The following is a 21000-nucleotide window of genomic DNA, read 5'->3' as shown; positions in this document are numbered from 1 at the left end:
CCCCTACAGCTGCAGTGAGGAGAAGTCTTTATTATGTAAAGTGGGCTAGCCTGGCCATCTCAATGGCCCATTAACAAAGTGGGGGTGGGCAAGAATCTACAGACAACTATTCTGTCTTTTAAAACATGCTTCTTTTCACATCCAGAGAAACATTCTGCCTTTTCAATATTTCCTAGGATATTTCATTTTTTCTGGGAGACGGCTGGACGATAACTTCCCACAATCCATTGTTCCTTGTCTGGCTTTTGGGTGCTTCGGGAAATAGGTTGGCACCCTCCTCCTCTGGGTGACAGCCTCTCAAATATTGGAAGATTGCTATCATGCGTGCCCTGGTCTTTCTCTTCCCTAGACTAGCCATGCCTAGTCCTGGCAGCCGTTCTTCATACGTCTATGGGAGGTTCTCCAATCGTTCTTCGTAGGTTCACTTGCTAAGCAGCGGAGGAGCTCAAAGGGTCGCACCACTCCTTGGAGACGCTCATCAGCCCTTTGCGCTCGGTCACCCTCCCGCCCCGCGCTCCACCCTCCAACCCGGGGGAGGGGGAAGGACGATGGCGGCTAGGATTGCGTGGCCTTATTTCCGGGAGCTGCTGGTGAGCCACCGCTCCTACTGCAGCCCCCGGCTCCTGCCCCAAGCCAGGCCGACTATGGCGAGCCCGTGCCCCAGCCGGTTGAGCAGTACCGGCCCAAGCCTCGCCACTGGGGCCGCTTCCCTGGCACGCTCTGGATGCTTCGTGGGAGGCCGCTGGCGCCAGGCGGCAGCCACTTTCCCCGTGCGGGACCCGGCCACCGGCACGGAACTCCTCCAGGTAGCGGATTGCGGCGTAGCTGAAGCGGAGGCCGCGGTGAAGGCCGCCCACCAAGCCGGCGCTGCTTGGAGCGCAGCTTCTGCCAAGGTGAGCGAAGGGAAGGCGGCGGCGGCGTCCCGGTTACCGAAAGGTAGAAGGGGGTGGGTGGAGAGAGAGATCAGGTTTTTGCAAGAGGGAGCGCAAAGATTGAAAGGTCTCTATAAGCAAATTAGGGTGAATACGGAAAGAAATGCTTCCCAGGGAGCAGGGGATTCGAGAGCCCCGGGGATTGTTCCAAAGAGTTGGGTTTCTGCACATGTGCAGAGTGCTGGCTACTCTTCCCGAACCGCTCTTTGCAGGTTGATTCAAATTCAACACTTCCTAATAAGCGTGTTTTATCTGCAGTCTCTCTATAGCAAACCACAGTGGGTTTCTGCACATGTGCAGAGTGCTGGCTTCTAATGAGCCCCGTACTGGCTACTCTTCCCGAACAGCTCTTTGCAGGTTGATTCAAATTCAACACTTCCTAATAAGCGTGTTTTATCATCTGCAGTCTCTCTATAGCAAACCACAGTGGGTTTCTGCACATGTGCAGAGTGCTGGTTTCTAATGGTCCCCGTACTGGCTACTCTTCCCGAACAGCTCTTTGCAGGTTGATTCAAATTCAACACTTCCTAATAAGCGTGTTTTATCATCTGCAGTCTCTCTATAGCAAACCACAGTGGGTTTCTGCACATGTGCAGAGTGCTGGTTTCTAATGGTCCCCGTACTGGCTACTCTTCCCGAACAGCTCTTTGCAGGTTGATTCAAATTCAACACTTCCTAATAAGCGTGTTTTATCTGCAGTCTCTCTATAGCAAACCACAGGTCCCCCAAAGTATTGGCGCAGGCATCACCTCTTCATTATATGTACATAAATGGTGATGTTATGCTTTACAGTATGTCGGAACATCTGCTGGAAGCATGTAGATGTACATGCTGATGGCATGTTGTCATTTCTCCTGATCAGCCCTGCAAATACCCATGTATTCAATCTTAATAATATCTGGTATCTAGAGTTAATTTTTTTTTAAAAATTGTGTTATGGTAGTTGTATTCAAAAAATAACAGAAGAGTTGGAAGAGACCTTGGAGGTCTTCTAGTCCAACCACTTTGCCCGATTCCATTTCAGACAAGTGGTTGTCCAATCTCTTCTTCAAAATCTCCAGTGATTCAAGTAAACTAATATGGCCCTGTGGTTAGATTATGGATTTTAAAAAATCAGATATGTAATACTCACCAGTAGATTAAAATCCACCCTGCAGATTCAGTGAAAGAAATTGCTGTAATGCCCGTTTCTTGGCTTACTTTTTAACTAAATTAACACATGTACTTTGTACAAGATAAAAGGACTGTGTGTATTTATATATTTCGAGTATGTAAATAGCGTGAGGATAGCCTGCAGAGGCCCGTTAGAAGACTACAAGATATTTCCCTAGTTTTCAGCTTTAATGAATTCTTATTTCTAAAGCATGTATTCATATATTTATATAGTTTCAAATTTTATCCAGTTTCTAAATAAAAAGCCACGTACTGTCCAGAAGTAATAGTAGGATCAAAGACTTTCATCAGCATTGTTGGACCACAATGTTCCACGCACTTTCTCCTTTCATATACGCATCACAGCACAATACACAAAAGAGGCTGAGTTTACACCATGACCCTTGTCATGATTTGAACAAGGTAGACACCTTGCCATTTTTTTTTATTTTTTTTTTACATTCTGCAGCCTAAAACAAAAGTAAATTCTTTAGAATTAAGTCAGACTTACTTCTGCATAGCATAGCATTTTCTTCTGAGTTTCTTGGAATTCTCTTGGTTGCTTTTTAAATGTTAAATATTTTGTTTATTATTGTTTTACATGAAGTATCTTTCCACCCTTTATATTGTTTCAGGCCCCACTTGGCCTGTGTTTGAAAATACAGTAGATCCACTGTACTCTAAACTAATCAATGACTTTTTAATCACAAATTGCTTCTGATACAAACTCAGCTCATACAGTGAATCATTCAGTCAGTAGATTAACTGAGTAAACTATGCTTAAATTAGTAACTACAGGTGAGATACTGCAAAACATAGCTACTGAATGCTTGACTATGGGGCTGATGTATTAAAATCTGGTTTTAGCTTGAGGAATAATATTAGGCTAAACTTTGATGTACTTGATGTATTTGTTGGAATAATTGAAATTGAATAAGCTCTTTATAAGTTACAATTATTAGACAGATTTGCTTTTGTTTTCAAATTTATTTTTACCAAGATCCTTTTATAGTACTATTTTATTTTTTTATTCAGGATAGAGCGGTTTTGCTTCGTAAATGGTATGACTTGATGATAGAGAATAAAGATGAACTTGCAAGGATCATTACAGCAGAAAATGTAAGTATAAAGAAAAAGAAAATCTTCCACTGAGGCTGTGGGCCTGAAACTAGCTTGATGATTAGTTTTGCTTAGAAGAAAGATTAACGCAACCAACAGAAGGGATTCAATCGTCCTTCCTTGCACTATATTCTAAAATCTAAATTATATAGCCTGGTTCATAAATATAGTGGCTGTATTCACACAATACGTTAAGCCAAAAAAAACAACAACCCCACATTATAGCATAGTATGATGTCTTAGTTCAGACAACATGTTAAGGCAGTGGCAGTGCTTGCCAAACACACTGAATCTTGATTTAGGCTTGTGTTACTCCAGCCCATGTTACTGTTCTGTGCCGTCAAAACTGAATTAAGGGCAGTGCTAAACTGAAGATCCTATTGCTTCTAAGCAGCTAATCTAATATTTTGAATACAGTGGTTTTGAGTAAAACTTTGTTAGCTGAGTGATTCAGTACCAAGGGCTTAAGAAATAAATAGATGCTACAAGAGTAGTATGGAGGCCTGGTTGATATTTCTTTTATATTTATTTGTGAAATTTATTTGCTGCCTATCTAGGCAGTTTACGATGATAAACAAGGAAATAAAAGGAGTGTAAACAGAAATAAAGTAGAACTAAAATAAACAATGAAAAAGGAACACAAGAATTCATCAATATGATAACCAACAAGATGGATGAGTGGAGAGCAGAGGGAAGGAGGTAGAATTTGCCATGAATCCAGCAGTCACCGCCAGTATATATTGCTTGAATAGGTAGAGGAGAAAATAGGAACAAGTGTAGTTTGAATAACATATGCAAGAAAGGTCTTGGGCCCTGCAGCCAGGAAACCCCAAATGGGGCAACTGGGAGGTGATAGAAAAAGCTGTTACTTATATTATCTGTTTGCTGAGTGAGCTGACAATGGCATATTGGGAGCCAACAGGGCTGACACTGCTCTCTCTGTCAGCACTTCCTAAAGTGTGGTCTGGGGCCTGATTTTAGCCCTCCGGAACGTTCAGGAGCCCTCAGGAGGCACCTGAAGGATCTGGAAGGCTAAAACTGGCCCTACGAGCAAACTGGAAAAACTTCCAGTTTGCTCCTAGGGCCATTTTTTCACGCTCTAGAGGCTTCAGGGAATATTTATATATATTGGGATTCAAACCTGGGCTGTATTACATATTAGGCAGATGTGTTAACCACTAAGCCGCAAGGTTCTTCCTCCTTTATTAGCTGAGCCAGGGAAATAGGTATGTATTAGTGTCACAACCCCTGGTATGCCCAAATATGGGAGGAAGCCTACTGCTTCCTTTCTCTGTCTATCGGCTCGTCACAAGAGACCACCCAGACAGAAACCCAATATTTTTACTGTTGCCTTTGTTACATTTGTGTTGTATTTGTGCTGATAAATAAATAAAGGGAGACTAGTATAGATCTATTTCAAGCTATTTAGCTCTCATCAGCTAGCCATACCCTTACTGGGATTCGAACCTGGGCTGTATTATATATATATAAAATACAGCCCAGGTTCGAATCCCAGTAAGGGTATGGCTAGCTGATGAGAGCTAAATAGCTTGAAATAGATCTATACTAGTCTCCCTTTATTTATCAGCACAAATACAACACAAATGTACAACAGTCATTACAAATTACAAATCATAGTTTTCAAGTTAGTGTATTGTATCAATGCAGCCATTTGAAGTTCATTGACTGAATTTTCACTAAGCAAATTGTTGCTTGTCTTTGGAACCTATGGTACAAAGATCAATGTTTCTGATTTGTGTATCTTGGCAAAAAGTGTATTTTTTGCCTTGTGATTTTTTCCCCTCCTCTTTTTCTTTTTTCTATTATATATTTTAGATTTAAAGCCTTTTTTATTCAACTTTTTAAATTTATCTTGACATTTTGTTTATATTTTGCTGTCAGGGTTCCAAATAGCATCCAAAAGTAAATCAGAGTCCAAGGCAAAGTATTGCTCAAAGTTCCAATTTATTAAGAGAGCCATGTTGGCACATCTGGGAAAACCCGAATCTGAAAACTTCCCACCCAGTTGAAAGTTCAAGATCTTGCCCCCACACCCACAAGTTCATCACATGGTCCAATCTCCCACTGCCGTGCTGGTAGTTCCACCCATCCAATTCCAGTCAGAGGTGCAGAGACAAAGGATGACCTTGGCTTTCTAGAAAGAATTTTATTGTGGCTACATAGTATGTGACTCCTTACAATCCCCCCACCCATTTTCCCATAATAGAAAATGCATAGCAGAATAATAGAAATTGTGGCAGGCCAAAGACCCAAAAGAAAAGATGGCTGCAGGCCTGGCATTTTATTTATATTTTGCGTTTTTACAAAGGACAACAATAAAAACAAACATTTTTAAATGAAGGCACAAAGGAATGAAAAGTATTAATAATTATTTTTTTAAGAAGAGATGTTTTACTTTGTTCATTTATTTGTTCACAGGGAAAACCACTGAAGGAAGCAGAAGGGGAAATCTTGTATTCAGCTTCTTTCTTGGAATGGTTTGCTGAAGAAGCCCGGCGTATTTATGGTGATATTATTCCATCATCAGCAAAAAACAGGAGAGTCCTTGTATTGAAGCAGCCTGTAGGAGTAGCTGCCATCATTACACCTGTGAGTTGGCGGCTCTGTTGAAATCAAATTGGGGATCCACTTAAAGAGATAAAGGGATTCCAGAAACATGGTGCTTTCACAGAAAAGGCTCTAGTTTGTGTACTTTAAAAACAAACATTTAGTGGCAGAGAGAATATGTAGACTGACCTTTAAAACTTAAAGAGACTCTGGCAACTGGTTCACAGACAAATGTTCGCCGACAAAACCGCCGCGACAAAACGGCGACGTTGAAAGTGCGCCCACTAAAGTGCGTCTACAAATGCGTGCCGTCAAAAGCGCGCCATCGAAAACAACGCGAAAACAACGGTAACAACATTAACAACCCTAATCCTAACCCTAATCCTAACCTAAAAACCCTAATCGCGCTTTTGTGGGCGCGGTTTTGTCAGCGCGCTTTAGTGGGCGCGCTTTCAACGTCGCCGTTTTGCCGTTGCGCATTTGTCGGTCGTGCATTTGTCGAGTCACGTGGCAACTCTCAGGTTATCTCATTCAGGGTTTAAGTAACAGGGTGTGCAATAATCAGAAGATATGAATCAATAAATTCAAGTAAAGCCTGATTCAGCTTGCACTGATTTCTATTCAATTCAGAACTCTGTATTTCCCCTATAAATGTAAACATAAGTAGTCCTTCACTTACAAACATTCCTTTAGTGAATGTGCAAAGTTGCGACAGCACTGAAAAGAAGTGATTTACCAGTTTTTATACTTTGCAGCATCCCCATGGTCAGTTGCCGTTTGGCAGCTGGCGTGTATTTATGACGGTTGTATTGTCCCGGGGACATGTGATTGTAACTTCCCGGCAAAATCAATTGGGGGGACTCATTTAATGACCACATGATTCATTTAACAACTGTCGTGATTCACTAAGCAACTTTGGCAAAAAAATAAAATGGGGCAAAACTCACTTAACTGCCTTGCTTAACAATAGAAATGTTCAGCTCAGTTGTGGTTGTAGCAATAGCAATAGCAATAGCAGTTAGACTTATATACCGCTTCATAGGGCTTTCAGCCCTCTCTAAGCGGTTTACAGAGTCGGCATATTGCCCCCACAATCTGGGTCCTCATTTTATCCACCTCTGAAGATGGAAGGCTGAGTCAACCCTGAGCCAGTGAGGTTTGAACTGCCGAACTGCAGAACTAGCAGTCAGCTGAAATAGCTTCAGTACTGCACCCTAACCACTGCACCACCTCGGCTCTTGTAAGTCAAGGAGTACCTCTAAATTTAAGACAGAGTTTAGAATCAGATTCTGTTTGGCGTCCTTTAAACGTACATAACATGCCACACCCAGAAATCTCTGACTTTTTCAAACAGGTCCATTTGGAGATATTTTATCATCTGCTTTCACGTGTCATTAATAAGAATAAAAAGTGGTAGCTACTATGCAAGACAAGATAGCCAATGATTTCCAGAATATTATTACTTCCATTAGGAGGAGGCATGATTATTTTTTTTGTTCTAGATATTATTTTTGGCTAGAAATTTCAGGACTTGGCAGTTATTTCACTGTGCCCCCCAATTCTGTTGATATTAAACTTATGTGTATCTTTTTACTACAGTGGAATTTTCCAAGTGCTATGATTACCCGAAAAGTAGGTGCTGCTTTGGCAGCTGGCTGTACAGTAGTAGTGAAGCCAGCTGAAGACACACCTTTGTCTGCCTTAGCACTTGCCGAGGTAAGATTTTTGTGTATGTGTGTATGTTTAAATTTATATGATTGCCCAACTCCCTCTTGGTAACTCTAGGCTGCTTATAAGGATAAAAGCCTGTTGTGACTCAGCAGACGTCTTCTGTGAGTCTTTTCAGGATGCAAGGTCAACAATGCAGCTGGGGCTCTTTAGTGGGGTTCTGGTGATAAAAGAACGGATAGTGCCACGCCCTGGTTGCAGGAGTCAACGTTCGTTCCTTGGTTCGTTCAACATTGATTGATCATCAGTCGTGGTTTATGTAAGATACTGGAGAAATGCTTTGTTTCCTGTAACCCTGATTCAAGGCTACATTTGGAGAAGTACATTGCTTGTAAGAGTTGTTTTGTATTCTGTTATCTGCTTGAAAGAGACTTTATTTCTGTTTATTTTTGGGCTTGCAGCCAGTTTGAGCTGAGGACTGATAAAGAGAGTTCCTTTTACGTTTGTCTGCTTGCCGTTTGTTAACGAGCCGAGAAGGGGGGAAAGAACAAAAGCCCAATACAAATACGATAAAAAAGTAATAATTTGAAATGCCAGGGATAATTTTTAGCATAAAATTCTTGAATATGAATTGTTGGATGCGGCTGTGACAATATTTTAATACAGGATACATTATTTTATGCAAGTATCCAGATCCATGACTCTTCCCACCAATTATTTCTCACTGCAGCTTGCAAATCAGGCTGGAATTCCTGCAGGGGTATATAATGTTGTTCCATGTTCCAGACAACAGGCAGCAGCAGTTGGAGAGGCGCTCTGCACTCATCCCTTGGTAGCCAAAATCTCATTTACTGGCTCAACAGCTACAGGGAAGGTATGCATATTCATGTGTTTAAAGTTTTATACTCTACCTTTTTTTAAAAAAAAATCTTCGCAAAGTTGTGTCTAAAGTGTTTTTTGGTTGATATTTGTTTAAATAAATTTTAACGATTTCCATAGTTCAGCTGTCTTGGGAAAGTTTGAAGAATCTGTTCATTCTTCAAGGATTGACATCCTTTCTATATGCCCTGGCCCACCTATTGTTCCCAGTTTGTTGACTTCCAGATGCGATGGACTTCTTGCAGCATCCTTGACTAGTGCAACATAGACATTCACAGGTAGCCATGATGATGCCCAAATGACAAAACATAGACTGCTACATCGGAGCATATGGCTTTCATAGTTGAGTCCCCACAAGAACATAAAAAGTGGATATTTCATTGCAAGATCACAATGCCCATTTCCTTCACATGGCCCTTCTTGCAGACCATGGGTATTGTAGCCTAGAGAATTGATGTTCCATAGATATGAAAAACATCAAGTCATGGAAATCTGCTCTAGGCCATCCAGCTTTTTTCATATGAAAAAAAAAAACTCATTTGAGAGGGAAAGTGTTAAGGGAATAATTTTAAATGTGTGGATATTAAGTCTAATTTATGCAAATGTTATTAGTCATATCGATTCTAATTAAGATTTCCTACTGAAGTAGGAAATTTATTCTTGTCTTGTTTTTCTTTCTTTCAACCAAATAGAAAGTTGGGAAAATATGTAAATGAAAGTTTGTATAATGAAATAGATTAAATGTATACTTTAATGTCACAGGACATTCCCTATTAACAGGATAATTCTCCCATAACTGAAAAACTGAGATCAAATTTTATTGGAGGAGGGAGTGGAGAAAAAATAATATGAAGTTCAAAAATTATTTAGATCCAACTGGAGGCTGCAGGGTAATCTTGCCAGAAAAAGTTCCCACAATGTAGTTAGGCAGCAGCTTGGAATTCTGAGCCTCTCCTTCAAAGTCACATGATCTAGATCAATGTTTTTGGATTTCAGCAACTTTAAGTGTAGACTTCAATTCCCTGAATTCTGGCTGGAGAATTCTGGGAGTTAAAGTTTAGATATCTTAAAAGTTGCTGAGAAACATTGGATTATGTATAATCCATGTGCAGGTGTATAGCACATGCCACCTCCCCTTTGCTTCTCAGCACACATGCATGCGCTGACACAGCATGAGTGGAAAGCAGAGAAGAAGAAAGTATAAATGCCTCCTAAAGCCACTGCTAGACAAGGGGGTGGAGCAAAATAATGACTTGGTTTAACTGGATACCCTTTGGAGCACCTAATTTGTGGCTTTGAGTATTAAAACATTTTCAGAATCCATGCATTCAGACTCATTTCTTGAAATTCAGCCTTTAAGAAGCATAATCACTGTTGATTGACTGAAACTGAGGTTTTAAAAATAATAATAATCTGGAACTTGTTATTAAGAAACAACTACTAGAACTTCCCTGACCAAGAGGCAAAGCTTTAGTGACAGGACATTGGCTGTGTTCAAATGAACTTTTTGGGTTTTGTTTCTCATAGAACCCCAACGAGCTTTTTCAGAACCCTAGAGTTCCATGTAATAGTTTGCAAAACTTTGATCTAGACCACTTTCCCCATCCTGATTAGTCCTCAAACTACACAATCTAGAATTTTCAGTAGTTCAGGATCCTGGGAGCTATAAACTCAGCACATCTGGAGGGTTTCAGGTTTTGGATGGGTAAATCGTTCAGGGGTGGGATTCTACTGGTTCGGAGCAGTTCGGGCAAATTGGTAGCTCTGACAATCAGCTGGGAACGAACCAGTTTGTCCCGATGATCAGATGGGCCCACCTGCCCACCCACACTATTTTCCTATCTTTATCTTCTCAGCTGATTCACGCGGCAGAGCAGATTGCCGTGTGAATCAGCTGGGTTACTCCTCCGAAGAAACCTGGAAGTGAAGATTTCTTCAAACTGTGCATGCGCAAATCATGCGATCACCGAACCCGTTGTTAAACCGGGAAGATCCCAAAACTGAAGTCGTCTTATTTGAGAGCAATGGATCAAGCCTTTCTAATCAAATAGGATTGGTGCAGTTAAGGAATCCAAGAACACACAAGCATAGCACATGAGCTATAAACTAAAATTAACACTGGCGTATCCAAGGTTTAAATGGATGTTTATTTAAGAAACTGGAGGAGGGGGGGGAGGGTGTTTCGGTACGATTTAACATTGGCTTTAGGAAAATATTCTACTTGGAGTAATTAGCTTTCCGTGTCTGCTGTTACAGATATTGCTGCGCCATGCTGCTGGCACAGTGAAGCGGGTTTCCATGGAGCTCGGAGGACATGCTCCGTTCATAGTCTTTGATAGTGCTGATGTGGAGAAAGCAGTTGCTGGAGCTTTAATATCTAAGTACAGAAATTCAGGGCAGGTGAGCTTGTTTACTGTTAGGGAACCTTTCTTTTCCCCCTATGCATGCGGCTACATAAAAAAATGTTAAGTTTTGATTGTATCTTATAGTTGAGGAAAATATGATCAGTAATGGCAATGAGTAAAATTCTTTCACTAGGCTCTGAATGGCAGAGGTATAAGAGACACCTATACTCTTGAAGAGTATTTAGAAACTACAGTTAGTGCAAAATGTGGTTTTTTGTTCCTGAAGGCTGTAGCGTGGTCCATGTTAAACTGCTCTGAAGATTTTTTTTAATTAGGAATAATGTCTGTGAAATACAAAAAAGAAATCCAGTATTTAATACTACATATAATTACGGCAGCAAGAATTGCCTTTGCCCAGAAATGGTAAAACAAATTAATTCCAAGCGAAGATGAAATAATAAGAAAGGTTATGGATTGTGCTGAAATGGACAAACTAACTAAAGAAATCCAGGGAAAAGAAGTATCAGAATTCTACCAGATATGGGATAAAGGGTATAGGTGGATGGAGGAAAGAAACAAGAATCAACGAAGGAATGTAACAAAACTCAAAAAATAATAGTTATGAGTAAAATAAGAGGGTTACGAATGGTGAAATCCAAATGAAATACAATAGAAAGGGAAATAATATAAGGTGAGCGGTATCGACTGATAATTGCTATTAGAAAGAACAGGAAGCTCCTGTTCGCATTGTATTGTGTAAATGTGGTGTACGTCTAAGTTTTGTGTGTTTTTTACATGTTTGTTAATAAAAAATTATTTTAAAAAAAACGCTCTTCCACAAGCTGCATTGACTGCTAGTCTGCTTCCAAGGGCAATTCAAAGTATTAGTAATCACCTTTAAAGCCCTTCGTGGCATGGATCCAGGCCACTTGAAGGACCATCTCATCCCACTGGAATTGGCACTGTGCCAGCAGAGAAGACATGCTGCGGACCCTGTCGTTAGAGCATTCCAGCTGGCGGGGTCCAGGTGAAGAGCCTTCTCTACCATTGCTCCTGCCCTTTAGAATATCTTGGCCCCTGGACTGATGTCATCTCCAACCCCCCTTTTTTAAAAAAGTTTTGTATTTATTTATATTTTTTTACAAACATCAATGCGTGAACAGTGTGACACCTGGGTGTCATACATTCTAATACAAATAAAACTAATATGTTGTTTATTTCATTTGTATGCTGCTCTTTTCCCCCGAAGCGGGACTCAGGGCGGCTCACAACTCAAACCAGGGAAGGGGGATACAGACAAATTAACAACAACACAAAACAATACATAATTTAAAAACATGCAACAATCATACCATTCGAGATAGGGGCAACGGTTCTTTAGCTCCAGGCCTGTCGGAACAGCCAGGTTTTAAGGGCTTTGCGGAAGGCCTGGAGGGTGGTGAGGGTGCGAATCTCCACGGGGAGTTCGTTCCAGAGGGTCGGAGCAGCCACAGAGAAGGCTCTCCTCCGGGTAGTCGCCAGTCGACACTGACCGGCGGATGGAATTCGGAGGAGGCCTAGTCTGTGGGATCTAATCGGTCTGGTGGAGGTAATAGCATTAGTCATTGTTATTACTTTCAACCAACTTATATATTTATAATGATAATACACATTTATATAAAGTTGCAATCTGTCATTCGATTTATCCATGTTTTCTCATATTATTGCTCTTATTTTATTATATAAAAGTGTATAGACTAATATTCCCCTTTTCTCTTATTTCTATCTCTTATTCTAACTTTTAATCATGCCATCCTTTTTTTAAGAAAAACATTTTATTTCTATCCTACCTAACTTCTATTCATGTCCCCTACCTACCAAAAAAAGCAAGGAAAGAAAGAGAGGAAAAGAGAAGCCAATCAAAACACCAAACATGAAAAATCATCTATCCATCATCTCTTGCCCGCTTTAATACTTTAATTGCTATGCTTTTTTTCTTTTTGACTTGTCTCCCATATTCCTCTGTAAGATCTATTTCTACATCTTCTTCCTGGCTGTTCAATCTGAGTAATTTTCCCACCTCTACCCTCCTCCTCTTCCTAGTTTCCAGGATTTCTGCCCATGCCCTTATCTCCCTTTCAAAGGTGTCATCTTTCTGCACCTCCAATTCTCTTTTTAATGTATTTTCTCTCTGATTTAATTCATCAGTCACTGTTATTTTCTTTGTTGTCTCCTCATCTTGGCTCCAAAGACCTGGGTCTGTCAGTTAGCTTAGGGCTCCAATGGGAGAATATCACATTGCGTGACCCGACAAATGCGCGCACGACAAAAGCGCGGCACTAAAACCACGACATCATCAACGTGCCAACAACAGCGCGCTGACAGAAGCGCAATTTAAGGTAAGGGTCAGGGTTAGATTTAGAGCGCGCTTCTGTCATCACACTGTTGTTGGCGTGCTTCAGCGCTCATTCGTCGCCGCGGTTTAGAACTCACAGTTTTGTCACCACGGTTTCGTCGGGCCGCTTTTGTCGGTCGCCCTTTTGTCGGTGAACCTCACATTGGAGGTAGCTGTTGGATTAGGAAAGATACCACCTCTCCCCATGGGACTTTTTTCGTGCTCCCCTCTCCCCATCTTTTAACTGTATTACTATTTTCATTTATTGTATTCTTTTGTGTGCCAGTCTTAATGTTTATAAGCATTCAGAGTCGTCTCTGACAAGATGGGTAGCAAATAGAAATAGAATGAAATTATAAATGAAAGGAAATAAATAAAAAAATATATAAAATAAATCTGATCTGTATTGCTATAGAAGCTAAAATATAAGAATGATATACTGAAATAGCACCCTTTGTATAAGCAGATGAAAGAATGACATAGAAACTTCATCAAAACATAAATTACTATCCGTGAGCTTCTCCCCAAGGTGCCTATGCTTATAACCCATAATAATTAAATGGGTTCCATATTACAGATGAAAGATGAACAATGTAACAGATCCACTAAGGCTGAATGGGGGAGAGATGTCTAATTCTAATTTCTAGATATTTCAGCTGTTGTTCACAGAGACTCAATCTTTTTGTTTTTTCATAAAGTTTTTTTCCCCAAATACATTCACAAATATACATTCTTGTAAGTACTATTAACATTTATCTATTAACTATGAACATTTATCCCTATCTTCTTGCAAATATAGAAAACACTTTCTTGCCATCCCATACCTCCATCTTGTTTTGCAACAATCCTACTCCTTCTATCTTCTCAACCTCCCTTCTCTACCTTCTTCTTTCCTCCTCTCCTTCTTTTCTTCTTCCCCTCTCTTTCCCCCATTCCTCTTCTCTCCTCCTCCTTACCATCTCTCCTCCTCTTACTCCTCCTCCCTTACTTCCTCTGCTTTGCCCTTTCTTCCTTTCCCTCCTCATCCTCCTTTCTGTTGTTGCCCTTGCTTATTTTCTTACTCTCTTGGATTCTCGGGGTGGCATTCCAGTGATCCCGACTTTATATTTACATCAAAAATAATTTTCTCCTCAACATTTTACTTCCCAATAGTAGATCCACTTGTACCTTTTTTTAACTTCTATACTTGTATTTTAATACTTTTCTATTTTTCCCTTCCTCTCCCCTCCCCTAATATAATAATGTGTCGTCTGAGTTGTTTATTCTATACTCTTTTCCTTTCACAGAGACTCAATCTTGTTTACCTTTCAGACCTGTGTATGTGCAAACCGCTTCTTGGTTCAGAAAGGGATCCATGATGAATTTGTCAAGAAGTTTGCCCAAGCCATTCAGAGGGAACTACACATTGGCCATGGATTCGACGAAGGGACTACCCAAGGGCCATTAATTAATGAAAGAGCTGTGGAAAAAGTAAGAATGATTTATTTTAAAAAAATGGTCAAAATGTATCCCGAAGTCATGTTTATTAAGTAAAAGTAAGGGTCTACATTTAGGCAAGAAAAACAAAATGCACAGGTACACTATAGGTGGTACCTTGTTCAATAGTAGTAACTGTGAAGGGGATCTTGGAGTCCTAGTGGACAACCATTTAAATATGAGCCAGCACTGTGCAGCAGCTGCCAAAAAAGCCAACACAGTTCTAGGCTGCATAAACAGGGATAGAATCAAGATCACGTGAAGTGTTAATACCACTTTATAATGCCTTGGTAAGGCCACACTTGGAATAGTGCATTCAGTTTTGGTCACCACGATGTAGAAAAGATGTGGAGACTCTAGAAAGCGTGCAGAGAAGAGTAACAAAGATGATTAGGCAACTGGAGACTACAACATGTAAAGAACAGTTGCAGGAACTGGGTATGTCTAGTTTAATGAAAAGAAGGAGTAGGGGAGACATGATAGCAGTGTTCCAATCTCAAGGGTTACCACAAAGAAGAGGGAGTCAAACTAATCTCCAAAGCACCTGAGGGCGGAACAAGAAGCAATGGGTGGGAACTAATCAAGGAGAGAAGCAACTTAGAACTGAGGAGAAATTTCCTGACAGAACAATTAATCAGTGGAAGAGTTTGCCTCCTGAAGTTGTGAATGCCCCAACACTGGAAGTCTTTAAGAAGATGTTGGATAGCCATTTGTCTGGAATGGTATAGGGTTTCCTGCCTAGGCAGGGGGTTGGACTAGAAGACCTCCAAGGTCCCTTCCAACTCTGCTATTGTATTGTATTATTGTTTGCTGTCATACAGTAATATTTACTGCAACGTTTTACTTTGGCTTATAGGAGTTTGATGTGTTCTTAGGTTGAAAGTCACATTGATGATGCTGTGTCCCAAGGAGCATCCATAGTAACTGGAGGAAAAAGGCACAGCTTTGGGAAAAATTTCTTTGAGCCAACTCTGCTTTCCAATGTGTCAACAACTATGTTATGTACCCAAGAGGAGACTTTTGGGCCTTTGGCTCCAGTTATCAAGTAAGTCATTAAGCATTTCAAACAGATGACTATGGAATCATCTCAGATCATTAAACTGCTATGTGAAATCTTCCTCTATGAATAACAATATGTTATTTTGCCTGACTCTGAGGAGACTCTGGGGAGCTAACAAGAATCAAATATTTTGTAATAAAATCAATGAAGCATTACATGTATTATTTTGCCACAAAATTTATTAAAAGGGAAACTGGGTTGTTATTATGGTTTTTATGGTTTTATTATTTATAGGCCGCCCTTTTCCCTGAGGGGACTCAGGGCGGCTTACAATATATAGGGAGGGGAGTACAAGACAGTAAGACATAAAACAATACATAAGTAAAAATAGTACACAACATTCATCATTCGGGTGGGGACGGATTACGATCTTTATCCCCAGGCCTGATGGGATAGCCAGATCTTGAGGGCTGTGAGGAAGGTCTGGAGGGTGGTGAGGGTGCGAATCTCCACGGGGAGATCGTTCCAAAGGGTCGGAGCTACTACTGAAAAGGCTCTCCTCCGTGTAGTTGCCAGTCGACACTGACTGGCGGATGGAACTCGGAGGAGGCCTAATCTGTGCGATCTAATAGGTCGCAAGGAGGTAATTGGCAGGAGGCGGTCTCTCTCAGCCCATTTTGTTTGTGGATGTGGTTGTGTGTTTCCGTGATAGATATACTTTCAATCATTTGTTGGCACACTATTTTTTTTCAGATCTTTTCCCAAATAAACCAGTTCATCTAAAGGTGGGCTTTTCCAAATTATCCTATGCGGAATTGTGGAAGTCTCTATTATGCGAGAATAAGAATATCACAATGTGCTTCTTTACTTTTAGGACAAATTATTTTTTTTCACCCCCATGATGTCATATTTCTACTTTTGCAGATTCGATACTGAAGAAGAAGCACTCGCCATTGCAAATTCAGCCAATGTGGGTTTAGCAGGTATGTGCTTTTAAATAGCAATAGCAGTTAGACTTATATACCGCTTCATAGGGCTTTCAGCCCTCTCTAAGCGGTTTACAGAGTCAGCATATTGCCCCCAACAACAATCCGGGTCCTCATTTTACCCACCTCGGAAGGATGGAAGGCTGAGTCAACCCTGAGCCGGTGAGATTTGAACAGCCGAACTGCAGAACTGCAGTCAGCTGAAGTACCCTGCAGTGCTGCATTTAACCACTGCGCCACCTCGGCTCTTAAATAGTTAGCAGGTTAGAAAAAAATGGTACATACTCATGCACCTTTTGGCTAGCATCTCAGATGTTGTAGCTAACTGAATTCCTAAACATGAGAAAATACAGATATACTACTAGAGCTGGTGTGAAATAAAGATAGTCCTTGACTTACTGGCAGCGCAGTGACTCAGTGGTTAAGATGCTGGGCTTGTCGGCTGGAAAGCCAGCAGCTCATGTTGAAGACTTGAGCACCACATGACAGGGTGAGCTCCTGTCCTCACCTTAGCTTCTGTCAAGGTAGCAGTTCGAAAGCATGCAAATGCAAGTAGATAAATAGGTACCACTTTGGTGGGAGGGTAACAGCTCTCCATGACGTCATAGTGGCCACATGACCATGGAAATGTCTTCAGACAGTGCTGGCTCAATGGCCTTGAAATGGTGATGGACATCGCCCCTTCTAGTTGATGACTAGTGGGGTAAAATCCACAGAGATGTGTTTACCTTTTCCTTTGATTGACTCCCATAACTCAGCCTGGAATTACAGTCATAAGTAATGCCAATTGTTAAGCAGGTCATTACCTGAGTTTCCAAACTTTTCTGCAGTGGTCATAAAGGGAATGCAACAGTCATTAAACAAACCCACTCTCAAAGAGGGAGGGGAGTTTCTGGCAAAAACGCCATAAATTGTAGTCACATGACCATGGAACATTTCATCCAGCTGTGAATGCAGGCTGGTTGCCAAGCACCCAAATTCCCGGGGGAATGGGGCATCAGAACAGACCCTGAGTCATAAGTACCTTTTGGGGGCTCCATTGTGGCTTTGAATAGTCACCAAGTGAATGATCCTAACCTATAATTCCTCTGCATTGCAAATAATTGGACTTTTCTTATGAAAAAGAAGAGGAAGGGTAGCAGTGGTACTCCAGTCTTTCTATTCTTCAGCAGGAGTTTGGAACATATAAGAATCTTCCTGGTTGTCACTAGGATTATTTGGGCTTTGTGTGTGTGTGTGTTTTTTTTAATAAAGCTTTGAAATGTATTGGGCATTAGAGTCACTTACTGTACCTTTACTCGCCCTTGCAGGTTATTTCTATTCTCAAGACCCAGCCCAGATTTGGAGAGTTGCTGAGAAGCTGGAAGTTGGAATGGTTGGTGTTAATGAAGGGATTATATCTTCCGTGGAGTGTCCCTTTGGCGGGGTCAAACAATCAGGGCTAGGAAGAGAAGGTTCTAAATACGGTATTGATGAGTACTTAGAAATAAAATATGTTTGTTTGGGAGGTTTACAATAGCCATTGTTACAACAGTAGCCAAAATAGAACTATAGTTTTGGCCTTCCGTAGTCCTTGTTTTAGCAAATTAACTTGGATTTTTTTTCCTTTTCATAAAATAACTGTGATCAGGTTTACATATAGAGATGTCTCTACTTGAAATCATGTCAATAGATATAAAATAGTTCTCCATAATTACATGTACATGTCAATGTAAATGTTAATATTATCTTGCTCCTAATGTGGAAACAAATCCTATTTGCTGTTCACATTTGGAAGAATTTGAAAAAACTGTATTAATATTTTTGGAACATATAGGGCAGCATCTCTACTCATTTCTTCTCATATGTGGAGGGTTATAAAAATGATGGGATCTTAAATATTTGTGCCAAATTTTGAATTATAATATTTTTCTAATACTTCATTTTTTAATTAATTGGCTAGAAATACAATTTTAATTGTTCTTCTTCAGCTGTTGTCTGAAATATAGGGGTCCTTGTGGATATATATTCATTTCTAATATCTTATTGGTCAATAGGACTAGACTTATTTAAGAAGAGATTTGCAATTTATAGCCGGTGATTAAGCTTTGCAGTAGCACAGATTAATGGGCAGTAATAATTCCTGCCAACTATAATGTACGCAGTGTTCAGAGACTCTTGATTTGGCAGAAAAATTGTAGATTTTATGAGACAGTGTAACAAAGACAAATTATAACGATAAATATTAATATACATAATAAATTCATTCTGATCTGCTGGGAACCAATAACTACATAAGTAGTTAGATTTCATTGATATGTGTTCATGAGCGATCTTTAAAAAAAAAAAGAAAAATCCGTAGGACTGCTATAGGAAATTTGTCAGTGTCCTATGGATGAATCGTTTGGTTCCTGCAGAATTAACTTGAGTGGTTTATTATTCTCTTTTGTAATAAATACATTTATTGTTTTTTAAATGTGATGGGAAAATTGGGCTGAAACTGACCCAGTGCTGCATTAAACTGAATGTGCACTTTATATGTCCAAATTGCAATTGAAATGTTGTATTCCGTTTTTGTTCCATGCTTTTGGGGGAAGCAGTTAAAAGTGTTTCTCCTTGGACCTTAAACCCCTCTGCTATATAACATCTGCTTTCGAAAGTCAACACTAGGTTTTAAAATTGGTCTGCATAGCGGGGGTGGTATACACTTACTTTCCCTATTGGTTCACAAATGTGAGCGCACGTGCCACTTCTGCGCATGCGGAGATTCTTCCATGCATGCGCAGATCCTTCCACACATGCACTTTTGATGAAAAAAAGGCCTAAATGGGATGCCATAGAGGCGGGCGCCAGTTGGCGGAGCCACCATCCATTACTGGTTCGGGCAATCCAGTGAAAACCAGTAGAATACCATCTCTGATGCATAGTCTCGTGAACAGCACAAACTTTGATTATACAGAATGCTTGTTTTAAATCATCACTTTCACTACTGTGTGTTATTTTTTTCTTAACACTAGAACTAGAAACATTCAGATTGTGGCAGTTCCAAAAAAGAACCATTTGTAACATCCTTACTCTTTCCTTAAAAAAGAGTAGATGCCAAGTATGTTTGATGCATATGTTAGCAAATAGAATATTTCATAAATAAAATATTGTGCCATTTGGGGTATGGAAGACATTTCAAACTATTTGATTATAGCACAAATGAATACTATAATGATCTATTATATATTTTAATTTCAAGGAAATGTCTCAAATGTTGGATCACTTTGATAATGTATCTGATTTTTACTTTTAAATTTATCATTAAAAATGCTATATATGTTTACATTCATAGAAGGGAGCACTTAAATGTTGTTATTACCTAATCAACCTTTTCCCTACATTTTTGTTTGCCAGATATGGGGGTTAACAAAGAATTGCTAATGTAATAAAAAAGTTGGACATTTACATTTATTGTCAAATTTGATTTGCAATACTATTTCTTCTTTGTTATGTTCTCATAAACCACAGAGGGGAAAAAAGTAGGAGGGCTGAACTACACACTTTTATTAGAACAGATGTTGATGGTAAAATTGTTTCTGTAAGCCTTCTAGTTACAAAGTTTAATTGATCCAGTCTGGAGGTTCCTATAGCTCATCTTGATTTTGAGGAAATTGAGGTTACATATAATATCTGTGATCCCTTAATGTGAAGAATAGTTCAACCTTCTCTCTCTTTTCTTCCTTCCTTCCTTTTTTTTTTGCTTGAGATGTGTGCTTTTATTGGTCAACAGATGCATTTAAGATACTTCTCTGTTCATCATTATTCATATCCAATAAAACACCCGGCATGTAATCTTGTTTATGTACAGAATTTACATGCATCCACTATTGGCTTCATGTATAATCATCCTATTTATGTAAGTAATTTCATACAACTTTAGAGTACATGATACAATGCCTAAGAAATTATTCAACAGCTAATTCAAACCTTATAAAGTTAGAGCATTTTTATGATAACCACTTAAGGAAAAGACTAGATTATTATCCTAGATTATATTTTACTGAGCCTCTAGATAGAACAAAGTATACATATTTAGAAATCTTGAGTTAACCGCTCAGGAAACATCTTTGTATTTGTATTGCTCTGGCTGTTTTTCTGAACAGCCAGAACAATCTTTAATCTAGATCTAGCTTTCTAGAAGAGGATTCAACTTGAAGAAAATGCCAACAGTGATCCAAGAAGATTATGCCACAGAATGATAGTTTGAGCCGAGATGGCGCAGTGGTTAAATGCAGCACTGCAGGCTACTTTAGCTGACTGCAGTTCTGCAGTTCGGCTGTTCAAATCTCACCGGCTCAGGGTTGACTCAGCCTTCCATCCTTCCAAGGTGGGTAAAATGAGGACCCGGATTGTTGTTGGGGGCAATATGCTGACTCTGTAAACCGCTTAGAGAGGGCTGAAAGCCCTATGAAGCTGTATATAAGTCTAACTGCTATTGCTATTGACACTGGAGTTTTCCAATTGTTGCATCCAAGTG

At 39.9% G+C, this 21000-nt stretch overlaps 1 protein-coding gene across 1 annotated transcript; it reads left to right on the top strand.

Annotated features, from left to right (window-relative positions):
- Positions 1–346: 346 nt before the first annotated feature.
- ALDH5A1 (aldehyde dehydrogenase 5 family member A1) lies at positions 347–19928 on the top strand. The gene is made up of 10 exons (XM_087707374.1): positions 347–893; positions 3120–3203; positions 5643–5813; positions 7371–7487; positions 8170–8313; positions 10575–10718; positions 14349–14507; positions 15389–15558; positions 16438–16496; positions 17810–19928. Exons 1-10 carry the CDS (start codon positions 549–551, stop codon positions 18016–18018), a joined length of 1602 nt encoding a protein of 533 aa, XP_087563500.1. The 5' UTR covers positions 347–548; the 3' UTR covers positions 18019–19928.
- Positions 19929–21000: the final 1072 nt, after the last annotated feature.

This window comes from Thamnophis sirtalis, unplaced genomic scaffold (assembly GCF_051295495.1).
Source record: "Thamnophis sirtalis isolate CommonGarterSnake01/CBP01778 unplaced genomic scaffold, rThaSir2_p1.2 scaffold_2, whole genome shotgun sequence".
In the NCBI taxonomy this organism is placed as follows: Eukaryota; Metazoa; Chordata; class Lepidosauria; order Squamata; family Natricidae; genus Thamnophis; species Thamnophis sirtalis.
Note: the sequence above shows the minus strand (reverse complement) of the source record. Positions and strands in the feature narration are given on the sequence as shown.

What these genes read in the sequence shown, in the direction of transcription:
- ALDH5A1 (XM_087707374.1), top strand. Translation starts at nt 549, where the DNA reads ATGGCGGCTAGGATTGCGTGGCCTTATTTCCGGGAGCTGCTGGTGAGC. An exon ending in CTGCCTTAGCACTTGCCGAG is followed by an intron (nt 7,488 to 8,169) that starts GTAAGATTTTTG and finishes TTCTCACTGCAG; the next exon opens with CTTGCAAATCAGGCTGGAAT. An exon ending in ATGAAAGAGCTGTGGAAAAA is followed by an intron (nt 14,508 to 15,388) that starts GTAAGAATGATT and finishes ATGTGTTCTTAG; the next exon opens with GTTGAAAGTCACATTGATGA.